The sequence below is a fragment of the Festucalex cinctus genome, chromosome 6 (assembly GCF_051991245.1).
Source record: "Festucalex cinctus isolate MCC-2025b chromosome 6, RoL_Fcin_1.0, whole genome shotgun sequence".
Taxonomy (NCBI): domain Eukaryota; kingdom Metazoa; phylum Chordata; class Actinopteri; order Syngnathiformes; family Syngnathidae; genus Festucalex; species Festucalex cinctus.
Genome location: NC_135416.1, coordinates 20,017,674 through 20,042,444, shown reverse-complemented (window position 1 = coordinate 20,042,444; position 24,771 = coordinate 20,017,674). Strand labels below are relative to the sequence as shown.

Genomic DNA, 24,771 nt, shown 5'->3' with positions numbered 1-24,771 from the left:
TCTAAAAATGAATGACCAATTTGCCACAGTGTAAGGAAGATAAATGTTCCCATTTTGCTTGCAAATAGTTAAATTGTATGTTTTCACATCTAGAAAAGTTCTACCGAATATAACATTAAATAATAATAGTGGCAGTCTCCATCAACTGTACAATTATAGTTCTTAGTATATGCCGCTGAAAAATGGTTGGCAAATGGCCCCTGGGCCATAGTTTGGACACCTAGGGGTAAGTAAACTTATGAGCACCTTTTTACGATTTTATCTCATCCGAACAATGTTTGCTGAAGCTTTATTTTCTTGAAACACAAACACTTCTAACATATTTACCACACATACAGCGTGAGCAGTTTTTCCATTGAATTTTATTTAAAAAAAAAAAGAAAAAAAAGCAGTCAAGAGAAAGTAAGACAAGCCAGTCACGGTCAACAAAAATCTCCCCACAGGAAGACAAATAAAAGCAGATAAAGACAGAAGGCCCGATGATAATATATACAACAACAGCAGACATCTTTTTTTTTTTTTTGGCATTGCAGTACCAGTCTTGATATTCACCATCACATCAGGTAAAAAATAATTTTGAATGGGGCAGAGAAGGTTCTAAAAGTCAGCTAAGGCACACAGAGCCTCCCCAGAAAAAAACAAAACAGAAAGAACACAAACTGATGGGGGGAGTTCAGATAAATTTGTGCAACAGTTGCTCGACAATACATTCAAGCAAGAACAACAACAATCCGCCATTAGATTTTCTCTGAGAGGCAAACGGGCCCCAACATCGGAGCAGGTTACGTACTTTGATCAACAAACACCTACAAACCACTCTCTTTGCCCACATCAAAAACTCCTTATTGATCAATATCATTTCACCACAAATGTATTTACACATACAGCGTCTTTTACACAATACTTCAGTACAAAATACTTATATACATTTGCTTCATTGTTGATCATTTGTGTTACAAAATAGTATTCTTACAGTGAGTTACACCTATTATACTGTAATGATCCTTTCCACCAAAACTGCCATTAAATTTACATACATACGTGTGGGCAATGCAATGCATTGACTATTGGCTGTGAACACTGTGTTGTGCTAAACGGCGGCAAAAGGAGCCAACCAATGGACAGCAACAAATTGTCCTTAATAAATCAACCTCTCCAGTGTTGCCGTGCGACGGAGGGATGTGTGCTTTATGGTAAGGGGAAGGTGAACTTGACATTAATGAACAGTAATATCTCTAAATCAACCTTCGGGGAAAAAAAACAAAACAAAACACTTGCCTGTTAGTAACTAAACATTGTTGACAGGCAGATTGAAACCTAATTGGCTCCAGTTGCTCAGTGTTGAGGTGATGACCTTATCAGCGATTGTCTTGATGACAGCTAAAATAGTTTTAGTGTAGATACAGTTTGAAAGCTTCATTTTTGCAATGAGGACACAGTATCATATTTACGATAAATTGTCACAGCATGAAGAGCACAACCACTCACGGGAAGCAGTAGACACTGAAGCGCTTATCCTCGTCTGTTTAGGAAGCTGACCTTTGACCTCTCAGATTGGGAGTTGCTTTCTCTTGTCAAACCAAGACAAGAAGATCTGTTGTGACACGACGACACTTAACTGACACATCGGTGTGGGCCATAAAAAGGTACAGTATACGTTTGGGTTGTTGGCCTTTGTAAATAAAGGCAGCATTTACAAAAAAATAAAAGAAAAAACAAACAAACAATTTATCATGCTGCCAAGGCAGCGTCGTGATTATTTAGTCATTGACTAAAAATATCAATATTAATAGAAACTAAAATAAATAGCGACTCATGGACCCTCATTCACACAATTTTGAGACTTCTTTTGTAAAATTCTGTACAACATAAAGTGTCACGGAAATTATCTGTAAAAAAAAAAAAAAAAAAAGATGGCAACATTTAAGGTCAGCTTGGAATTCTTGCGTTTCAAGTTTGAGGCAGGCTGGTAAGAAAAGCAAATTGGACGTAACAACAAATTATTTGTCCTATTAGCAAAAACATCTGCCATTTATTAAAGAAAAAGCCTAAAATGCTACCACATATTTAACAAATGCTAAACCCCGAATTGTCTGAGTTGAATTTTTGTTCTCACAATTTAACTTGAGCTGAGAACGCCTTTGTTTTGCATTCCAATACGTATTTGAGACTGCGGCGGACGGTTTGGCTGGCCACAGTCCCTGATCAGGCACTCAACTCAAACTAGTTGAAATCACTATTTTGCTATAATGATTACATTTTACAGTCATTTACGGAAGCGTAGAGCTGCCAATGTGGAGTAAACATTATTGGCTGGCGAGTATGTTCGAACATACTTGCAAAAATGTTCGAACATACTCGCAAATACGTTCGAACATATTTCAATACGTACAATATTTGCGAGTATGTTCGAACGTATTTGCGAGTATGTTCGAACATATTTGCGAGTATGTTCGAACATACTTGCAAATATGTTCAAACATACTTGCAAAAATGTTCGAACATACTCGCAAATACGTTCGAACATATTTCAATACGTACAATATTTGCGAGTATGTTCGAACGTATTTGCGAGTATGTTCGAACACGTTTGCGAGTATGTTCGAACATATTTCCAAGTACTGTATATTCGGACGTATTTGCGAGTATCTTCGAACATATTTGCGAGTATGTTCGAACGTATTTGCGAGTATGTTCGAACGTATTTGCGAGTATGTTCGAACACGTTTGCGAGTACGTTCGAACATGTTTGCGAGTATGTTTGAACATATTTGCGAGTATGTTCGAACATATTTGCAAGTATTTTCGAACTTATTTGCGAGTATGTTCGAACATATTTGCGAGTATGTTTGAACATATTTCAATACGTTTGAACATTTTTCAATACGTTCAAACATATTTGCAAATATGTTCGAACATATTTGCGAGTATGTTCGAACATATTTCAATACGTTTGAACATTTTTCAATACGTTCAAACATATTTGCAAATATGTTCGAACATATTTGCGAGTATGTTCGAACATACTCGCCACCCAAAAATGTTTACTCCACAATTGGCAGCTCTACGCTTCCATAGTAATTGGCTTCTTCAAGAGATGACGTGTTCCTAACTTTCTCAAAGGCAGCAAATATTGGTTCTTCTTGGAGTCGTATCAAAATAAACCTTTCGCTACCTCGGATCCGGTGCTATTTATGCTGACATAAACGTTGGGAGGCACATAAGTTCATCTGGTACCAGGCTGGTCCTGCTCACGAGTCGCGCAGCTAAGGCCTTTTTGAGGAGCACAAGGTCACCTTAGCCACTTGAAAATCGAAATCTCAGAATTCATTGAGCAGCAAAATAAATGCTTGAATTTGATCACAGTAAAACTCACATGAGAAGACAAATAAATACACTGTGAAAGTGAAACGGCAAAGACGGCATAGTCGCATAAAAGCAGGGGTGGACGTCGCTAACATTGATCACCTTCTTATGCTCCCTTCGTCTCCCGAGACAGAAGGAGAACATTTCCCCCCTCCAGCAACTGCAACCAAGCCCATAAATAAATTACACAAAAAAAAAAAAAATCAACAGTGAATCTTGCGGCCTCCTGTCCAGCTGGAGGCCTCGCTGCTACCTGATGCGGCCATCAGCATGCGGCGATCTCATTTGGGATTTGGGGTCGGGGCTGAGGGAGCTCCAAGCGTTCTTGGGGCAGGCCTGCATGACAGGGCAGGCGGTCGGCCCCACGGCGCAGATGTCCGCCGCCTCCCACAGCTCGCCCACAAGGCCGTCCAGCCAGTGCTCCAGCTCCGGGCCGGTCAGGGCGGCGTTCCTCTTGGCCTGTTCCACGTAGCCCAAACTGACGGGGATGTTGAGCACCGGGTTGAGGCCGTGGAAGCTCTGCTCCATGTAGCTGTTCTTGGGTGGCCCGTTGTGCAGCTTCAGAGTGTCCTCTGGAGAAACGCAGCAGAGAAGAAAGAGAAGTATGATCAGTGCTTCTTAAATAATTTTAGTTACATTGCCCTCCCTGAGGAAAAAGAAGTTATTTCGTGGCCCCCAACTCTCCGTTGCGACTATAAATAGTACAATTTGTCTATAGAATTGTGGTAAGTCCACCTCAACTAATACTCATTGCGTACTCTGTAACAATGAGCTCACCACTGCCACCTACTGTGGTGGATGTGCAATTCCATTTTATTCTAGTACAGCAAAGAAAAATCAAATAAAAATCTTCCCGTGGAGGAAGCCATCGCCACCCCTTTCCCCCTCCACAATCGCACCATTACACCCCTGCATCCCCTGCAGCTTTAACTCTTTTAGTGCCACACGTTCTCAAAAAAAATACTTTAATATGACAAAGGCTTTGATCATTTACATCACATGTCAAGATCCGGTCCTCGAGGGCCGCAGTCCTGCAGGTTTTGGATATTTCCCTTTAATACAGCTGATTCATGATCAGCTTATCAGCAAGCTCTGCAGAAGCCTCATAATGAGCCTGTTAATTGGAATCAGCTGCACGAGTAGGGACATCTATAAAATCTGCAGGACTCCGGCCCTCGAGGACCGCAGTTTGTCACCCCCGATTTACGTCATCCTTCATCAATTTCGTCATGTTTCATTGTAATTTTATACACATGCAGCCCATTGAAAAGAGATATAATACTGCCATCTGCTGGCCATAGTTAATGAGTGTTTTTGATTCCACAACCCATTGACCAGGCAAGGATGCACTTAGACACTGCAGTGCCCATTGATTAAAAAAAATAAATACAATAGTTGACGTCATTTAACGTTTATGGCGACATACATCGTGATTTCACTAATCGTTAATAAATGTTTTTGGCTCTCAAACAGTTAAAAGACAAAAAGAAAGAGAAACAAATGGCTGAAATAATGAAATAACTGAAATGATTTAGATACCCTGCCTCCAAATCTCCTTTTTTTTAATGTTTGTTATTTGGAATGGGCAAGTACCAATCGTACCTATAAGGTATCGGTATAGGGTTGATACGCAGCCTTATTTCAAAGTATCAATACCTGCGACAGAGGCCAAAACTGGTCGTTTTACAGTCATGAAATCAAAATTAGAATAGAACATTTCCATCAATTTCATGACATTTTAATGAAATATGCTACAGTGTTGCTTCGTATATCGTTGTGGTTACGTTCCAAAAAATACCCACAATAGGTGAATTCTGCAAAGTATTTATCTTTATTTAATTATTAATTATTATTTATTGCATATACATTTTAAGGCTGGAAAAAAAATCCTCACCACACACTTAATATGCTTCTGTCAGACAAGCATGAACATTTTCTCACATTTCTCTCTTGTTTAAACACTCTCAATGACCAATAAAATGACCCCAATGAATATGTACACTAATGTTAAAAAAAATAAAATAAAAAAAAAAGCAACCACATTAGGGCGATATAACACTATATTGTGATAAATAGGTCTTTCTTTAAAATTTCTTTAAAATAGTCTTTTTTTTAGTGGAAAACTCATAGTCAAAAGTGGTATCAGTATTTAGTATCGGTGACTACTTATTCTGGTATCGGCCTGAAAAAAAGTTTTATCAAACATCCCTATTTGTGACATCAAATCAACACTGTGTTGTCTTATTTAAGACCGAAAAGGTGGCTTATTAGTCATTGTTCTTATGACAGTCGAGTCCCTCAAATATCCGAGACACAATTTCTCCTTAAATCACCTTCTCTACCCAGAACTCCAAGTCAAGCTCTAAATTCCTCACTGCTTCTCTAACTGGGGTGCAAGCCATCCCTTTCAAGCTTGCTTGTGGAACACAAACTCTCTAACACCCGCATGTGAGCAGACATCAGCAATTTTCATGTGTTGGTGACACCCACAAAAAAAGAAAAAAAAAAAGCATACAGACATGGAGGTGCTCCATCTGATGAGATGCCCAACGCCACGACAGGAGCAGAGTTTGTGCACTAGTGACTTCATGTAGTTGTGTGTGTACTCGAGCATTGACGTGGCAGGGCCCAAAGTGAGTTTTTTTTTTTTTTCACAGGTGCCTAAATCACTAGCCAGCAGGTAGAGGGTCACGTTGTTAACTTTTACTGGCACAGCATGTAAGAGGTTGCCAGACATGGCAGTAAATAACCAGCGTGCGGAAGGAGGCGCTCAGAAGCACAAACAGTCAAGCAAGCTTCTTCAGCACACAGCGGTCCTAACTGCAAAATCAAAAAACATTGTCTGCAACTTTACAACCTCATCTGCCATTTCTCAAAGGAAGCTTATGCAAATACAGATAAATATGTGCAGTCTTTATATGTAAAGTGCATGTAAATATGATCATAAGTTCATATGGAAGTCATTTTTGGTGAGATGCGTGTGTTAACAATATTATAGTGATTCAAAAAGAATGGATGGAATTTGCTTTTAAGCATTTTTCCCCATATTTGAATTGCCATTATTCAAGAAAATGTCATTCATAGCACCAACAATTGTATTTCGCTAGGACTGTCCATAAATTACGTATAGGTGACATATGTGACACAAATCGCCATATAGCCAGTATTTTTTAATTTTTATTATTATTCTGATTGCTGTAGTAATTGGCAGTGGTAGAACATATATGATATCTGTCATTTTGCAGTGAGACATTTGTGTGACATAAAGATTCACAAAAATCAATGAAAACCTAGCTTGGAAATAAATTTGAATTCCTTGTATATAAAAAATAAAAACATAAAAAAAAATCAAATTTTAATATACAAATAAAATATAAAAATATAATATAAAATATAAAATGTAATAAAAATATATCATGTATATTTAATATACAAATAAAAAATATCAAAATAATTTAGATTTTTTTAATTTGATATATGAAATGGTTATATATGAAAACCTAGCTTGGACATAATTTGAATTCCTTGTATAAAAAATAAAAATATAAAAAAATATCTAACATTGCAATAATATAGATATCGCTATCCTCAGCAATTATATCGCATATCGTATGATAGTCCAACACACGCACACACATATATATATATATATATATATATATATATATATATATATATTAGGGGTGTAAAAAAATAGATTCGGCGATATATCGCGATACTACATCGAGCGATTCTCGAATCGATTCAATAAAAAAAAAATCGTTTTTTTTTTTTTTTTTTTGTGTGTGTGTGAATCGATTTTTAAACTTCCATTTTTAATGGAAAAATATTCAACAAAACGTCTGACTTCGGGTTAGGATTCACACCTTGAGCATGGAAGAATGTTATATGAACGGAACTTAAGCCTTAATATTTTATTTTAATGCTGTTCAAACATGAAACAGATTACAACCTCTATAAGACTGAAATTTCAGATAAATAAATAATACATTTTCATATAAATCTTACACTCTACAAGCTTACTGATTAGTATTTTCTAAATTTGAATGAAAAAAAATCGCAACAATCGACTTATAAATTCGTATCGGGATTAATCGGTATCGAATCGAATCGTGACCTGTGAATTGTGATACGAATCGAATCGTCAGGTACTAGGCAATTCACACCCCTAATATATATATATATATATATATATATATATATATATATATATATATATGTGTAGAATAGTATACCTGGTAAGGAGTTACTTTTATTATGAAGTAATTTTTTGAGCTAGTAATGAATAACTATAACTAGTTACTTTTATAAAGTAACATTCTCAACACTGCTTATGAATTGCGAAGCATTTCGGAGCACTTAAAATGTGAAGTGGCCTCTTCATTGCAAAAACAAATATATTTCATGGGTACAGACTGATTATTGGTTGAACAGATTATCAACGCCGACATCGGCCTTTTTTTAAAAACATCTCAGGGCTGATGTTTTTAAAAGTGTACACATGTTACTGTGAAAGGATTTGTTGCTGTGTCAAGGGCAAAAAACAAAACAAAACACTCAGCATCTGCGATTGGTTGGCAACCAGTCCAGGGTGTCCCCCGCCTACTGCCCAGAGCCAGCTGAGATAGGCGCCAGCAGCCCCCGCGACCCTTGTGAGGAATAAGCGGTCAAGAAAATGGATGGATGGATGGAAACACTCAGCATGTACACAATACTTTTGTTCAATTCCCAGTGCACAGCCTTATTGTGCTTGTACTAAAAGAACAAAACCGAAGGCTGCTTTCTCTTGTTGACCTTTGTTTACTGTGATATTCCTCTTTCGAATTCAAATGCCACGCTATTATGATCTCATGCTAGCTAACACATCTGTCAAATTCTCACACACATGCTATAGGATGGAGATCTTAATGGAACTTAGCTGTCTTGTAGTAAATGTTTTCAAAGACTCTCTCACCTTGTCGTATAGGCAGGTGCTTGTTATAGGCCAAAGGGGCGATAAGGAAGCGCATCTCCGCCACAGGGCTCCAGTGGTGCAGGATGCGGACACTCCAAACACCGGGACGCAAAGGCTGGTTGAGCGGCGGCCGGTAGTGGGTGAACTCAGCGGTCGCGTCGATAAGAATGTCGTAGGTGGCCGCGATGACGTTGGTCGGGTCGATCCACACGACCGTTACTGTGACGTTAGGTCCTTTTGCCCACTTCTGCATTCCCACCGTCTCATCCATGGGGCCCATCAGGCCGCCGAAATTTCGGAAAATTCGTTCTTTGGCGTCCCACTCTGTCCCGATCTGACAAAAAAAAAAAAAGAATTGGAAGGAAGAAAGAGGAGAGACAACTGTAAGAGATGGGGATGTATGAATTCCCTCCAGTGAACAGAAGGCAGTAACAGACTGCATCACCATTTCACCATACTATTAAGATAAGCAACACCCGGGCTGAATTATCACGGGAAATAATCTTCAGCATGCATTTTTCATCAAACAGCCCAAGCCTGCACACAGCAGTTATACAGACTGTAGTATACAGACGCTGACAAGTCGTTTTTTTTTTTTTTTTTTTTTTTAACATGTATTGGAGTCTGTTTGTCCACAGTTGCTGGGAGGAATGCACATAAATTTGCCAGACCTCCACACCATGTCTTTGACTGCATATGGCGAGACAGGATGGAAAGCAATGACAGGAACAATAAGCAAGATCACCATATGACATCACAGGAAAGAAAAAAAAATGAAAATATGGGAAGTGTCAGTTTTATATATATTGACACAGTGATGACAGGTTGTCTTTTGCACCACATGGGATTCTCTGGGTTTAATAAATGCAGCAGTAAGTGACGAGCGAGGAAAATACAGATCCTCTCTTTGGAGATAGCTGGTTGCATTTATCACACTCGAACGTGCGCTGGATTGTAACACCTTTCTGTACGCGAAATGAGATTCAGAGAATCAATATTGATAGCGGAGGGTTAAAAAGATGGAGGTAGCACCTAAAAATATGACCACACACTGAGAGGTGCTGGCAGAAATGTGAGAAGGATGACGGCCTTAAGGAGTGCTCATCCTTACAACAGCAGCTTATTAGCACAACCTCACCCTGCTGGACGATCAATGTCTGACTGGAATGGACTCCGTATTACATCCTTTGAGAGTTAAGAATAGGATGTACATGATAAATATAGATCGCTAAAATGAATGAGGGTGAATCGTATGTCTTGTGCACAAGACAGCTCACTTTCATCTCAATTATTTGACTGACCTTTGCCATTCCTGCCCCTTGGACCTTGCTTCTGTGCTCTTTAAATTGCTAATCAAGTCATGTCTGGCACCTCTGTAGCTCATTAGTTTATCCAAGGCTGACTCCCTGGCACTCTAGATAATCACGACAATCTACTACAAAATTGAGAGCTTTTTAGGTAAAGTACACATTTTATGCCATTTTCCTAAAAAGTAATAAAATATTTGACCCACTATGCAAGTCTTGAGCACACTTTGGCATAGTCAAACCTCTGCAGAGAATTGTCACATTGTGTTTCAATGGAATATATGAATAAAATAGGAAGATAATAGAAAGCGCCATGGACAAATACATTTACATACTGTGTCGCTTGTTTAGAGATCATGTCAGCATGCAGCAGTGCTCTGTAGGGTGTTTTTATTCTTTGTTTAATTCATTGGCAAGTACACACTGTTTCACAGCTATGAGTCACACTATATTGATGACAAAGCTATTGCCATTCTGCCTGCACACCCCACGCTGGTAATACAGAACAACCTTAACTGTACTGATTTGTTTACTGATTCCAACAGTATCATGGCAAATACAAATGAACTAGGACAGTGGTCCCCAACCTTTTTTTCCGCCATGGACCGGTTCATATAAGTCCACAACTTTCGGGGTTTTTGCTAAAATAAAATGCTACATCAACAAACGGAAATCTACTGTCTAATTTTATGTAACTGTACTGGCAGCAAAAACACCACAAAAAGGGTAATAACAATGCTTTAATATGGTCACTATGGTAACGCTTATCATGAATGGTTCGTGCAACACAAAAACTGGGCTATTGTGTAGATTATAACAATAAACATGAAGCCACATTTTATGTAACTATATTAGGGACCACATAACAAATATAAAGTCCATGAGTAACTCACTCACCAGAACGCTAAATGGCCGCTCGCCACAGAGCGGGCCTCATGCGTGGGAATCATCTGTCGCCGGTAAATCCAGCAGCTTTCTTTTTCTTCTTTGTCATATGCTCTTGTGTTGTCTCATCACTGGGCATTTTCCCGTGAAACTTTTCAAATATGTCTCTTTTGTACTCATTTTGCTAACTTTTTGATTAGCACAAGCGCTACATGACCGAGATAATTAGCATCTCGACATGCGTCAAGAGTCCGTTGTAAATGGTGAGAATCCGGCTACTTCTCAAAATAAAATGTTTTTAAGCCATAGATAATCAATTAGTAAAGTAAGTTTTTATTCTTTTAATCGTGCGGCCCGGTCCGAAAGTGGCCCACAAACCGGTAGGGTTGGAGACTAATGAACTAGAAGGCTTGGTGGAAACATGGCATTATATGAGGGAAACTGTTTTCTGTTGATGTTCCTTTAATTCTAGGCTCACTCTGACACAAGAATGGACTAAAACAAACAAACTAACACAACCAACAACCAACCAAACAAACGACCAACTGACCGACCGACCGACCGACCGACCAACCAACCAACCAATAACTAATAGGGATCACAAACCTTTTTCAGTACCGTTCACATTCTGGTCAAGTAATTTTGGGACAAACTTGAACATGTTCATCAACTTTCCCTTAGAACAGTTTCACCTTAGTTTCTGCCCCAACGGTAACTTTGGTTGGAAAGTCTCTCCTTCCTTCCTTTTTTCACGCTCATGGGAGGTACAAGTAGTACAAGAATCCACCACTACCAAGAAACTCTTTCTTCTGACAGAAAATGGGTCAAAGGCAGATTAACTTCTGGCCCATTTCAGCTTACATTGACCTCCACACACAACCTGTCCCTTGGTGCCAATAACCCAATAAGCTTGGGCTTAGGACCGACACTCATTTGCTCACCAAGTCAGAAGCTTATGACCTTGTTGCGCTTATACTATACTTAGAAGAAGATGCCTCTGCTCCACTAATTCTGATCCGGTAACCTTATCTTAAACTGTGGTTGCTTTTTCACTTTCTCTCTTTCACCGTAACATCAGCATAGCTGGAGACTGCTGTGGCGTTAGTACAGGATTCAACTGTACAGTCTTCCCATTACAGTACAGTATGTACTGGAAATTTCATCATTCATATCTAGAATCACAACCCTGACTCAATCCATTAACTCATGGAAAACCATAAGGCGCCAATGTAAAAAAAAAAAATGGTCTTCTACTCCATTTTTTTTCTCCATGTCCCTGCAAACCTTTCCTCTTTGTCATTGGCTGGCTGGCGCCCACAGTGTGACACCTCCATTAATTAAGGGAGGTCAATTTGATCAGGCAGCATCTTGGACATTCACAGTCGGCATCTGGCACTGTTTAAAACCTCAGGGCACACATAGCCCCCAGGGCCCCATTTGGACCCTTATTAGTGGCCCTGCTTTGTGGATGTAATCAAACACAGGTGTTCTCCGTGGCGTCAGAGGATTCCCATGAGGCGGAGGCTACACCACTGAAGCAATGAGGCTGCGATGGATGGATGCTGGCTACCAATGTTTCAAAGCCCATAATGACAAACCAAGTCGTTTTACAGTATATAACACAAAGTAATGTTGCCAGCAACAGTACTCTGTGCTGGCCGGCGCATCTCAAAAAGCATCACTCCTCACAGCGTATTTGGAATTTGGTGCGACAAACAATGTCCGCAGCTCATTAAGAAAAGTACAGTTTGCTTACACAGCCGACAGTTAGGGCTAAAAGATACAATAAACTAACCAGACACTTCTTTACCAAATCTGCCTTTCTAAAAGAAATTAATGATAGGGTATTCATTTATGATCATAGTCATAGTCTGTAGTGGTGTTGATTTCTTGTGAAGGTTTGCTCAAGGTCATAACGTTTGCTAAACATTTTGAACATGTTCAAAATTTCCTTGGGACAAGAAAAACATAATTAATACTGAATGTTTGGCAAATGTTTAGCGAGTGTTGCAACTTTGACCGAATCCTGACGCGAAATCAACATTCGCTAACAGGCTTAAGATTGAACAGTTGTACCAAATGAAATGAAGTGGCCCATAGGGGATGTCATTGGAGTCCAATGACATCCCCTCATGGACGTCTTCATTAGTCCACTGATTGTACTGATTTATCCAGTGCAAGGTAATACTTCTGAATGTCATATAAATGTCATGTCATGTAAAACTCGAGTGTCATTTTATGTGCGCAGACTTAGAACTGCTGCACTACATCATGCTGTAAAATGGAATATAAAAGCTATACAGAGTTAAAAGACAAGACTGACTGATCTGTCTTGCTTTGTGTAGTGAATGGAATCAGGGACCACGTTAAAGCAAGCACATGGTTTATCTAGCATACAGCTTTTGCACAAGGGGTCATATCGCTCCCTACTACCACAATACCACGCTTCCTTATTTAAGGTCTTTCAGCTCTCGTTTTGTACGACAGACTGACAAGCAGACTGACTGACAGCCACTGCACACTGCTAGACACTGAACGCTCTGTGAGGCTGAGCATCCAGATAAAAGCAACTGCTCACATCACTTGGCTGTCACTCACGGTTTCATACGCTCAACACACAAGCGGGGGGCTTAAGAGAGCGGGAGCTGCACGGCGACTGGGTGTCTCAACTTCCCTTTTGCTCCCTTTCAGATGTTTGCAAAAAGGTCAAACAGAGTCTGGGAGTGTCCAGGTAGACACAAGCGAGGCCTACGGGCAGCAACCGACCAAACCAATCCCTTCTTATATTTTGATGACATTTTGAATGCGACCCCCGCTGCAAGCTAAGTGACGAACCCGAGCAAACTGTCAGTTTACATTCCCTCAGCTAATTTTGTGTATGCTGCAAATACACTCTGTGGCTGTCACGTCAGCCCTAGCTGCTGGGTCCTTCGCTGGAAAAGAAAATCAAGGCAAGCATTCCACTGTGAAGGTGAGAGGACATTCGGGATCAACAAATAAACACCATGTGATACTCGTGTGAATGAATTCAATCAATGTACATTTTTACAAGGCCATTACATGCGTCACTTTAATGGCATGGTAATCAACTTTAAGGATTTTCTTGGCAAGGTCACAACAGTGTAAGGTCAACATTACACTTCGCCAAGTGTGTAGTCCTGTGTCGTGCTTGGCGTTTTACTGCAACCTTTTTCCTGATTGATTTTGTGACTCAAACCCACTCTAGCAAAGGACACAGAAAGGATTTGATGCAAGACACACGAGACAATTTGCGGACTCACCTCTGCGAACTGCAACCTGCTGAATGTGCTTTTTGCAGGAGTGGTTAACTTGAAGATCTTCTTCGGTGCTACCCAGGTCTCCATTGTCTCCAGCTTGCTTGTTGCTAGATTGGTGGCGTGGTGCCTGACGAGGTAGCCCTGGAACTGGTCAGACCGGAAGTAGAAATGCACGGACACTGGGTGGCCCATGGGGAAATACCTGGAGGATGATTTAGAGAAGTTATTCGCAAAATGCTGTTTTCATCTGGCAAGCAAGCTCTTCAGAAAACCTTTGAAAGTGCAGATGTATATGCCAACCGCTGGACGCTCTCTGACTGTGTGACATGGCTCACATTAATGCTGTGATTTTAGTGAAGAGCTACTGATCAAAGATTTGTCTCCCATGCTAATAGTCATCCTATTCTTCTGCATATGTATGAGACAAAGATATGTGATGGATTACAGCAGTCTGACAAGGTGTATCTACGAGAGCTGCATTCAACAATACTAATGCTTGTATTATGATTAACATTAACTCATTCACTCACAGCCATTTCACTGAAGCAACCCCATTAATTCTCGGCTGTTTTACTTGATTTTGACAGATTTTGTAAGGCCCACAAAATATTATGCTCTATTGCACTAAAAACATGGAACCTACCAAAAGAAAAATTAGATTTGACCGGTTTTAGGTTAGCCTGCTGCTAGCTACCCAGATAGCAAAATGTGGTTGAATCAACGTTGAAATATAGTTCGGCTTAAGTGTTGAATCTACGTTGAGATCTAACGTTTAAATTATACAGAAAGCGCAAGGTTGATAAAATGTTGAGTCAACGTTTGCTTTCCAACCATATATCACTCAATATCAATGTCGTTTCAACCATAATCTAAATGAGAATCTACATGCATCTTTGGTTGATTTTACATTGAATTCTAACGTTTAAATTAAACAGAAAGCGCAGGGTTGATAAAATGTTGAGTCAACGTTTGCTTTTCAACCATAAATCACACAATATCAATGTCGTTTCAACCATCATCTAAATCAGAATCTACATGTATCTTTGGTTGATTTTACATTGAATTCTAACATTTAAATTATACAGAAAGTGCAAGGTTGATAAAATGTTGAGTCAACGTTTGCTTTGTAACCATATATCACACAATATCAATGTCGTTTCAACTATCATCTAAATCAGAACCTACATGCATTTTTATAGTGAATTAATGTGAGGAATAAATGTTTTAAGTTAATCATCATTTACATTGGAATTTACATCTAAATGTACATTATTATTATTACTATTATCATGCACATTAATATAGAACTACTTTTTTAAACTAACAAAAAATATTGGGTTAGTCCACTAGAAAAAAAAAAGTTACCGTATGTTTTTCACCTAGTGTTTCTGCAGATGTCTTACAACTTACTTGGATGTATTATTAGCTTGTTGATTTCCTTAACCATACTTCCCCATATGTATGAAAATCTTAGGACAGAAAATATGTTTAATATTCAAACATTTATTAGAAATCAAAACACAGTACTTTGTAACTGAATTCTGGGGAGAACGGAGGCAAAGAAAATAACACCCGTTTGGTTTCTGCCTCAAATAATGTTTGTTTTTATTGTATTATTCTTTTTCTTGACAAAGGAATGAAATAAACATGAAATGAACTGTAGGAACATCAGTGTATAAAGCGGTAACCATTTCACTTTGACTGTACGTCAGTCCATAAAAAGACACACTAAATTTTGACTTGCGTTCGCAGTTGCGTCCAAGGCACTAGCATTGCTTGGGATGCCACCGTTACGCTCATGAGCAAAACGCAGCCAATGCTTGACAGTAACACCAAAGTCCTGCTGAGTCAGTGTACGGTCAAGCTGTCGAGCAGCAACTGAAAGACAAGATTACAAAAGAGAAGAGAGTTAGTATCCAATACAATTTATTGTTTTAGAAAAAAAGCTGTTCTGTTGTTACAGTAACTATCAGTAAGTATTAAGTAACACTTTTTTGTTGAATTTGACAATGTTGGTAAATACATGCGATGTCAATATAAAAACCACTGTAGATTTATTTTAGTTAATTAGGACAATTACAGAATGTTGAATGTGCAATGTAACTAGCTACTAGCATGAAAGTGTGTCGTGTATAGTTAGGTACATTGTTTATTTTATTTTCTAGTTTTACTACGACTTAAAGAGGGTAATGGTCAGAGGCCATTGTTCAAATTAATAGCACAAAAGGAAAATGAAGTCTGGTTATTTGGAGCGTCGTTAACTCGCTGTCTAGCTGGTGAAATTTAGAAGCTTCGGAGCGAGGACAGCATAAAGATGAAAAGGTAAGGGGAGTAGCGGTGAAGAAAAAAAAAAAATACTGATTTTTACTGAGCTAAAGAAAATAATGTTGACATAATTTATTAGAAATGATTGACTTGTTTTGATAGCCACTGCTGTTGCAGGCAAACCTCGTGTTCCAATAAAATATTTTGCAAATATATCGAGTTGCGTATGCCTAAGCCAGGTCATGCTGCACCTCCACAAATAATGGTGCGACTAAATCCTGTGCTGTGCGAGCAACCAAAAATGTTACTCGCACCAGTGCTAGTAGTGGAAAAGTTAGTGTAGAGCCCTGGCCTGATGGAGTCCATCTTGACTGCAATATATTAATGAAAAGACAAAGATACATATACTAATTGCTGTTTTTGTGAAGTATCAATGATGGGGTTTTTTGTTTTTTTTTTCATTGATTTCGGAATTGACCATTCTCTAATTAATAGATAAATAATGTCTATGTGGAGCCGCACTTTTAAAATGTGTCTTTTCTTAGTGTTTTTTTTTTTAAAGCTTTTTCTGGGAATTTTCAGTCATTCAAAAATATTTTTGGACAATTCAAAACAATTTTTCAGTTATACAAAAGTGTTTTCGGAGAGTCAAACCCTTATTACGAGGTTTCGGGTATTGGAAGGATTCTGACTCCATACCCCAGGTGGAGTGATTTTACACAACAAAAGAAAGCAGCTCAGAACATTCTGCTCAAAAACAACTCTGTCTTGTAATAAGTAGTTTACATAGGCGATAACTCACCAAACATACAGTCTTGCATCACTGTCTCCTTGAATGCCTTCTTGCCAATGCAACACTTGTCTTGCTTCCCTGCCCAGTTGTATTCATTTAATAGCCCAGGGCATTTGTCATCACAGTTGCCATCATCCGTCTGATTAGGTTGTCCGAATTGGTGCCTTCAACGACAGCCAGGTGATTAACCTATGAGAGACGACATTATTATTATTATTAATTTAATTTTTGCACTCAACTTTTGTTGATAGAATTCTCCCGATGCCTGAAGATTTTACTTTTAAGTAAATTACATAACCTTTACTAAATTTTGCAATATTCATATACATCACCCCCTCTCCACCCCCCAGATGACTAACTAAATAACTAAATGACTAAAACTGAAAATAAAAATAATACATTTGTATTTCATTTTTGAATTGTATATTTTTCATCCGTTTTTACTTTCACTTTTAGTAATTTATTTATTTATTTATTTAGTCATTTATTTATTTTGAATTTTGGCAGTTTTGGTCCTCCATAATTATGCCTTACAAATTGGTAAAAAAAATTAAAATAAAATAAAAAAAAGTGTGCTAAGATTTATGATGATTTGGTTCTACAACAGTGACCTTTGAAAAACTTACCAACTACGAATACAGTATTTCCCTTTCTTCCGGTTGGTCCCCAAGCACCGCAAAAAGGGTTGCCTGAAACAAACAGAAGACCCTGTTCAACATTTTTTTTCACAATGTGATTGTGTTCTTTCATAATCATAGTAGTTATTATTACTCACAACTTAAATTAACAATGGGTCTAGGTACCTGTTGTAGAGCTGTAATTGTGTTTGTAGTCTTGAAAAAGTGAGTTGTGCACCTAAACAATATCAACAACACAGTATGTAAGTTTCAAACTTACTGTACAAGTCAGCAATGTGTTACCGCAATAATATCATCACAATCATGTAGTACAGTGCGCAGAATCATTTACCTGTCTTGCGCTACTCCTCAGAATGGATTTTGTGGACAGAACATTTTGAAGAAACACTCAGAGCCTGAAACCTGAGCACAACCGATATTCTATTAATTATTATGTTATCTTATATTATGAATTCTGAAAACATACCAACATTACCTTAAAAAAATTTGCACTTTGCCCTCTTCCTCCTTATAGGTAAGACAGACCTCTGCATGTTCTCCTTCCCCATTAAACCTGTGCCAAGTTATATTCTCTGTCACTAATTTCAACATTTGGATGTGGTGAAAGGTAGTTCACCTAAGCTTTCTTCAGATTCTTAGAAATGAATATTTTGAGTGTTTGTTCACTTGTTTACTTACCAAAGAGGTTCACCAAGCTCTGGCCAAGGTACAACATGCCTTCTTAGTTTGAATAAGTAGTAAATTACTAATTAGCCATCTGGTTTCGAAGACGCTGGCACCACCTGTACGCCATGTGACTCGTCAAAACAGCACAAGTAACCTGTACATCAACAGACAACAAATGATATTAAAAGCAACAAAGTACAACATTTACACCTTTGTTTTATTACAGTGTGAAAAAAATGTGTTCATTATAGGCTCAATAATTAATAAAAAATACTTTTACTTCCCTCAACAAATAAATATCCTGAAGCATGATTCGACTAGATTTCGTGATGAATTAAGTTATATACAGAAGTTAAACAAATTACAGATAAACCTTACATTACTATACAAGTGGACTTAATTTACTTTAAAAACTAAACCTAAAAGAAAACGCTATTCAATGTTCTATCTTCAACTGTTAAACCAGCCTGTTAAAAACGACTGAAAAAAAAGATACATTCTTCATGTAAACGCTCCTGTAGCGCTTCAGTGTAGTTCGTTAGCTTACTAGCATATCAGCAACATAGCACACAGATAGGCTTGTAGTAACTCTCATTGTTAAGAGGCCGTCGGAATTAGCAACTTAGCTTCAACGTTTAGGATCATTCGAAACAATTTCTTCACTAAAACCACCTCTAAAGACCAATATGCTTAGCGACCCAACTGACAATGGACATGGTGATACATATTTGTTTTATTTAATGTAACTTTTACCGACCTGAAACACAGAACGTCGACGTTTGGATTCCCGCTCTTAGCACGGCTGTCGGCAATTTGAAATTCTTCTTCTTCTACGCTGTGTATGACTGTGTGTGTCAGTCTGGTTAGTAGCATGTCCCGCCATCTAGTGGCGTACTGTGGAACAGCGATCCAATAACGTTAGAAAGTACAGTAGCTATTTAAATCAACTCGATGAAATTAAAATTGTATGAGATATATAATAGATTTTTAAAACATAACCTGGGAAATGTGTGTAACGCATAAGTCATTCCTCTTTTGTATTTTTTTAATATAATATTATGCACACAATGTACATATCACACAGCACTATAAAAAATACATAATTCAAGCTCTGCATATTTTACAATACAAGCTGAATATTATCCCAGAACAATGTAATATTTGGTGCTAGTGATAATTTGGTACCTTTTTATATGATTATACTCGCAGAGTTGTGTCTCAAAATAATAGCTTCATTACAATATTGCCCCCTAAAAGCTTTACCTCTGAATCAGATTTCCACTAAATGTAAATAATTATCTCTTTCATATGAATATTCATAGTTGTTTTTATTTTAGAATTGTTAGACTTAAAGTTTATGCGTTGCAGGTTGAAACAAAACTGGTCAGATAAAATGAGATTTTCTCTGATCAGCCAGTGAGTGCACCTAACTAAATATTATGGCATTGAAACTATTAACGGGAAAATTTAGATAACCACACACGCACGCACGCACACACCAATGTCTGTGAAGTCAATTCAGTAGTTGTGTCAATATGAAGCCATAAAATATCAAATGTAAAACATAGGAAAATTAAATACTTACCCTTGAATCGCTACAAAGAAATGGTGAACGCACGTTCGAAGAACTTCTCTCTGGAAGCTTCATGAAAGTTCGTTCACAGAATTCACACACAAACTTTGATTGTTTGACCAGAAACATATTGAAATGTCTGTGTGATGATGTATTAAAATTCTTCTTAACATCTGTTATGCAAATAAGTATGTGTAAAAAAATGTGTGTAGAAAAAATAAATAAATCTGAAACTGCATTTAAGAGTGGGACAAGACTGGCAATACATATGTGGCCCAGAGTTGTAAATTGATAGCTGGGCCAGATGCGTCACACAGCAACTGGCCCACATCCTGTTTGCCAGAGTCAAGCCAGTGCCACCTTTGCTGCTCCTGGGCCATGTTCGGCCCACATGCCTTATGCCAGTGTCGACTGAATGCCACCTGTGCCGGACTTATGCCGGATGTGGGCACATATTTTTGATGACTGGGCTGAAATGCACAAACTAGAAACTCTAACGTGTACAGTTTATTTGGTGGAAATGCCAGGTGTTTCGAGTACATTCAAATAATTTACAAGTTTTGCAAATACAGTGTTCCCTCGTTTTCCGCTGGGGTTAGGTACCAAAAAATACCCGCAATAAATGAAATCCGCAAAGTAGTTAGCTTTATGTTTTATATTTATTATAAATGTTTAAAGACTCTAACACCCCCCACCCACCAACCTGTCCCCAAAATACTTCCCCTCCCCCTCTCCTAGTCAATTTCTCAGCTGAAGGGAAAAAAAAACAAGAAGGGCAAACATAGATTCAACGTTAATTAAACATTGACCTTTCAAACGTTTTAATTCAACCAAAATACAACGTTGATTCAATGTTATCTTTTAAACACAAACTTCAATGTTAACATAATGCTGTTGAATCAATGTTGATTGACCAATCAATCTTCAACCGTAACCAAAAATCATCCATTTTAACCCTAATTCAACGTTGAATAAACATCTTTTGCTATCTGGGTAGCTACTAGTATGACAATGACAGACATAAAACATTACTAAAAAAGTGAAAACAATTGTTTCTGCTGTTTAACCAGTTTACAATAAGGGATACTGGAGGTTATTTTTATTTTAAAGGAACGTGGACGTGGTGGTGTTAGTAGATACAGTTTTAGTTTGGGTGACCAGACATCCCAGTTTGATTGGCATTTTGAGCCTTGGGTTCCACGTACAAGTGGAATTCACATAAGCATTTTATTTGGATTCTGAGTTGGAGGTGTGTTTTTTTTTTTTTTAAATCATGATCGTGATCAATTTATTGAGCACATCTGATAGATAACGCGCTATGGTTGGCATTGAATGAGTCGAAAATATTTCACAGTTTTAACGCCTTCATATTAACAGCGGAAAACATATTTTGGCATCTTTTTTTGTCTGACTGTTAAAAGGATACTGAGCCATTTTCAGCAGTAAAAAGTTAATATTTTGCCCAGAATTAATTTGATAACTTCATTATTTTTCATGAATACCTTTAGAAACACATTTTTCCACTTGTTGTCAACTGAAAATTACATCACCTGTGCTGAGGAAATGGGTAATGACCAATCACGGCTCACCTGTTTTCTGGGGTTGGTCAGAAAACTGAGCCATGATTGGTCATTACCCGTTTTCTCAGCACAGGTTATGTCATCTTCAGTCGACAGCAAATGGCAAATTTAGATATTAAAGAAATTAATTGTGAAAAAAATAAAATAATAATTGCAGACAAAAAGTATCTTCTTACTGTTGAAAATGTGCTCAATCGTTGATCCTGGGAGAAATTGTTTGGAATATGATTTCAATGGCGGCTATGTTTTCAATTTCAGAAGGATCCACCATATAAGTGAAATAATAGCAGAGAAGCACTTCTGCGATCTTCAAAGTAATAAATAAACTTTTATTTGAATCATTATTCTACGCTTGTGACTTGGCTCAGAAAATATGTGACAGCTGAGACCACAGCGATACATCGCATTACAGAATAGTCATTCACATTAGTCATTGAAGTGGGCACACACACATGCACACATTTGAACTGGGTCATTCAGTCAGCTGAAGCTGAAAGAAGGCCTTGCCCTCCCTGATTGGTCTCTTTGTTAGTGTGCCTCGTCGTATACGTGGCCAGCCCTCAGGGCGGTATACGAGTGACTTCTGGAAAAACAAAAAAATAGCCACGATGGTCACTGCTGGGCAACAATCTGCAGCTGCTCTCAGCACACGTCCTGAGCTCTCATCCCTCATCTCTTCTGCTCCTTTAAATTCATCTTTATTTGCAGACTTTTCCATGAGCGAGTGTGCAGGCCCACAGTAACACTCTCGCACTGGCCACCGCTGCTCCTCTGTGCCCGAGGCCTCATCAGTATTCTGCCGAAGGAGCAGGAGTCAACCCATCGCGCTAAATGCTACTCTGACAAGCAGAACAGCAAATATTTGCACCCACAAGTGCAACAGAGTGCATTTTTTTTTAACTATCCTCCTCGCCGCTGTACTCTATTTGTACGTCTGTTTTTCATTCTTGCCGCTCTCTGTTCTCCATGTCCTTTTCCTTGTCTCATCCCTCAGCTTTCATTTCCCCCCTTGGGCAGTCCTTCCCAGAAGACAACAGGAACTGGCCAGTGTGAAGTCTGCACAGAAGCTTCATTCAGGCCTCACAGTCACAGTGGGCTGCTAAAAGAGCCAAATCCCTCTCCTTGACACGCGCCCACTTTTACGCTGACGCATCTGCTGGTTGCATGTCTCTATTCAACATGTGCGCTCAATATTATGGCATCACGCCATCTCACTTTTTAGTTTACATGTGTCATTTTTCTTTTCTTTTTGACTACTAAATTAATACAACAAATATGAAGATTAATGGAAAATCACAGATTTTATTTGGTATTTGGCATCTCATGGTGATAATAACTCGTTAAGTCACTTTCTTCAGGCTTCTGATTAGATTAAACATCCTTGTGGTTAGAGCCACCTGTTGCTTAAGCATGTGCTTAGCATTGGAACCTCGATTTAACAGACTAGTGTTGTCACAAATCACGATACCAAAATATTGACTTTGATATTATACCTGCATAAAATACCTCTATACCGGTACTAAAACTGTACTGTACCTTGACAAAAATCTAAAACATCAGCAAAAGCAGCAAAAATCTAAACTGACAAAAGAACGTCAAATTCTTATTCGTTTTTTAGTAATTCAAATTATTAGGATGTATACAGGACTGTCTCAGAAAATTAGAATATTGTGATAAAGTCCATTATTTTCTGTAATGCAATTAAATAAGCAAAAATGCCATACATTCTGGATTCATTACAAATCAACTGAAATATTGCAAGCCTTTTATTGTTTTAGTATTGCTGATTATGGCTTTTTTTTTTTTACTTGGTCTGAGGAAATATTCTAATATTTTGTGATAGAATATTTGAGTTTTCTTATAATTTCTTGTAATCAGCAATATAAAAAAAATAAAAGGCTTGCAATATTTCAGTTGATTTGTAATGAATCCAGAATGTATGACATTTTTGCTTATTTAATTGCATTATAGAAAATAATGGACTTTATCACAATATTCTAATTTTCTGAGACAGTCCTGTACATGTTAATTTCTATACAGTATATATTTATTTACATACAGTATGTGCTTTCACATTGCATGCCATATTCTTGAAGTACTGTATTTGACTGCTTTGATGACATCCGTTTTAAATACTGGTAATACTAAATTACTAAAAAACATTGCTTGAGTGTGCGTTCATGTCTCCGCTCTTCTCCATTCCCCTCCCAATTAGTCAAAAGCATAATCAAATACTACAAAATGGGAACAAAATAATTCACACTCGACTTATTTTTTTTAAGGGAAGTGTCAAAAATGCATCACAACCTGTTGCTCTGTCAGTCGTCTGAGCTTTTTCTATGCATAATTGTGATTTCCTACTGTGTTCCTGTTCATTGAACACACCTTGAGTCCGCTGCAGGATTGATTGTTGCTTTTTCTTCTGCTTCTCTGTGAAAAACATTTGCTCTTGTTACAATACATTTCTAAAACTGATGCTTCTTACGAAGCGTGCGTGTCCTCTCGCACACACTCTGAAAGAGGCGTGCCGCTTACTTAAGGCCTTTTCCACATATCGGTAGAAAGGCGGCCATGCGTGTATGCCTTTAACTCTGCCTTTAAAGCAGAGTTGGTGGGCTGTCTCGTATGTATTTTTTTAAGTACCAGTATTTAAAAAAAAAAAAAATATATATATATATATATATATATATATATATATATATATATACCGAGCTGTTTTTGACGCCAAAATATCGAGGTACGGTATAGTAGCGGTATCCCGTGCAACACGATAACAGTATTACTGTTAAGGAGTCATCCATTATAGCCAATTGTCCAGTAAATTGATGCACTTTTTTTCATGGCCTAAAATGCCTAGTAGAGTCCAAAATTATTGTTAATAAATATAACATAGCTTATTCATAAGATGCAATGTTAGCACACGTCCATTTGTCATCTGTTACAATACAATGCCATGGATAAGTGTTTGAGAAATATCTGTATCATGTATGAAAAAAAAAGATATGAATAGGCAGATATGACACACGCTCTTTTTAAGCTGCGTGCCAACGGCAACGGTAAGCTAATGTACTTGCTTTCCATAGTCTTTTCTTGGACTGTTGCACTTGACAAAATGGCTGCCACATATGTCCATAGAGTGACTGATGGGGAAGTCGGCCCTGCCAACATGGCCACCACATCGGCACAGACTAAACGACTTTGGCAACTTCTGAACAAAGGGGCATTTTGAGTGGATTGCACTTTTTTTTCTCCTGTCCATTAAATCCAGAGTCCCTTGGTTCCGGTCCGTTAAATCGAGGTTCCACTGTATAACTGAGTCAATTCAAATGAAAATATTGGAGAAGCCAAACTGCTTAAGAACAAAATTAGACTTTGTCGGTAAAAGCGTTATAGTAGTAGTCAATTTCTTTACTTCAATGTCTACTTGTACACAGATGTACCTCACATGGCTAAAAGATCAAGTGTT

The 24,771-nt window shown here is 38.1% G+C and overlaps 1 protein-coding gene and 1 long non-coding RNA gene across 3 annotated transcripts in view; both read right to left on the bottom strand.

The window, feature by feature from the left end:
* Window positions 1-2,549: 2,549 nt before the first annotated feature.
* The window catches only part of xylt1 (xylosyltransferase I), a 106,143-nt gene continuing 83,921 nt past the window's right edge, over window positions 2,550-24,771 (bottom strand). The window contains exons 9-11 of the mRNA XM_077524266.1: window positions 13,794-13,992; window positions 8,321-8,654; window positions 2,550-3,938 (exon numbers count right to left, since the gene is read on the bottom strand). Coding sequence (XP_077380392.1) covers window positions 3,616-3,938; window positions 8,321-8,654; window positions 13,794-13,992 — 856 coding nt within the window. The 3' untranslated portion in view covers window positions 2,550-3,615. The remainder of the gene's footprint in view (window positions 3,939-8,320; window positions 8,655-13,793; window positions 13,993-24,771) is intronic.
* LOC144020623 (uncharacterized) lies at window positions 15,366-19,329 on the bottom strand. 2 transcript variants are annotated; one of them, XR_013283933.1, is made up of 8 exons: window positions 18,910-19,329; window positions 18,165-18,306; window positions 17,962-18,039; window positions 17,818-17,888; window positions 17,652-17,703; window positions 17,475-17,537; window positions 16,858-17,037; window positions 15,366-15,668 (listed from the first exon to the last, which is right to left on the bottom strand). It is a non-coding gene; the product is annotated as an uncharacterized LOC144020623 (long non-coding RNA). The 2 variants fall into 2 exon arrangements; XR_013283934.1 differs by having other exon boundaries at window positions 16,858-17,012.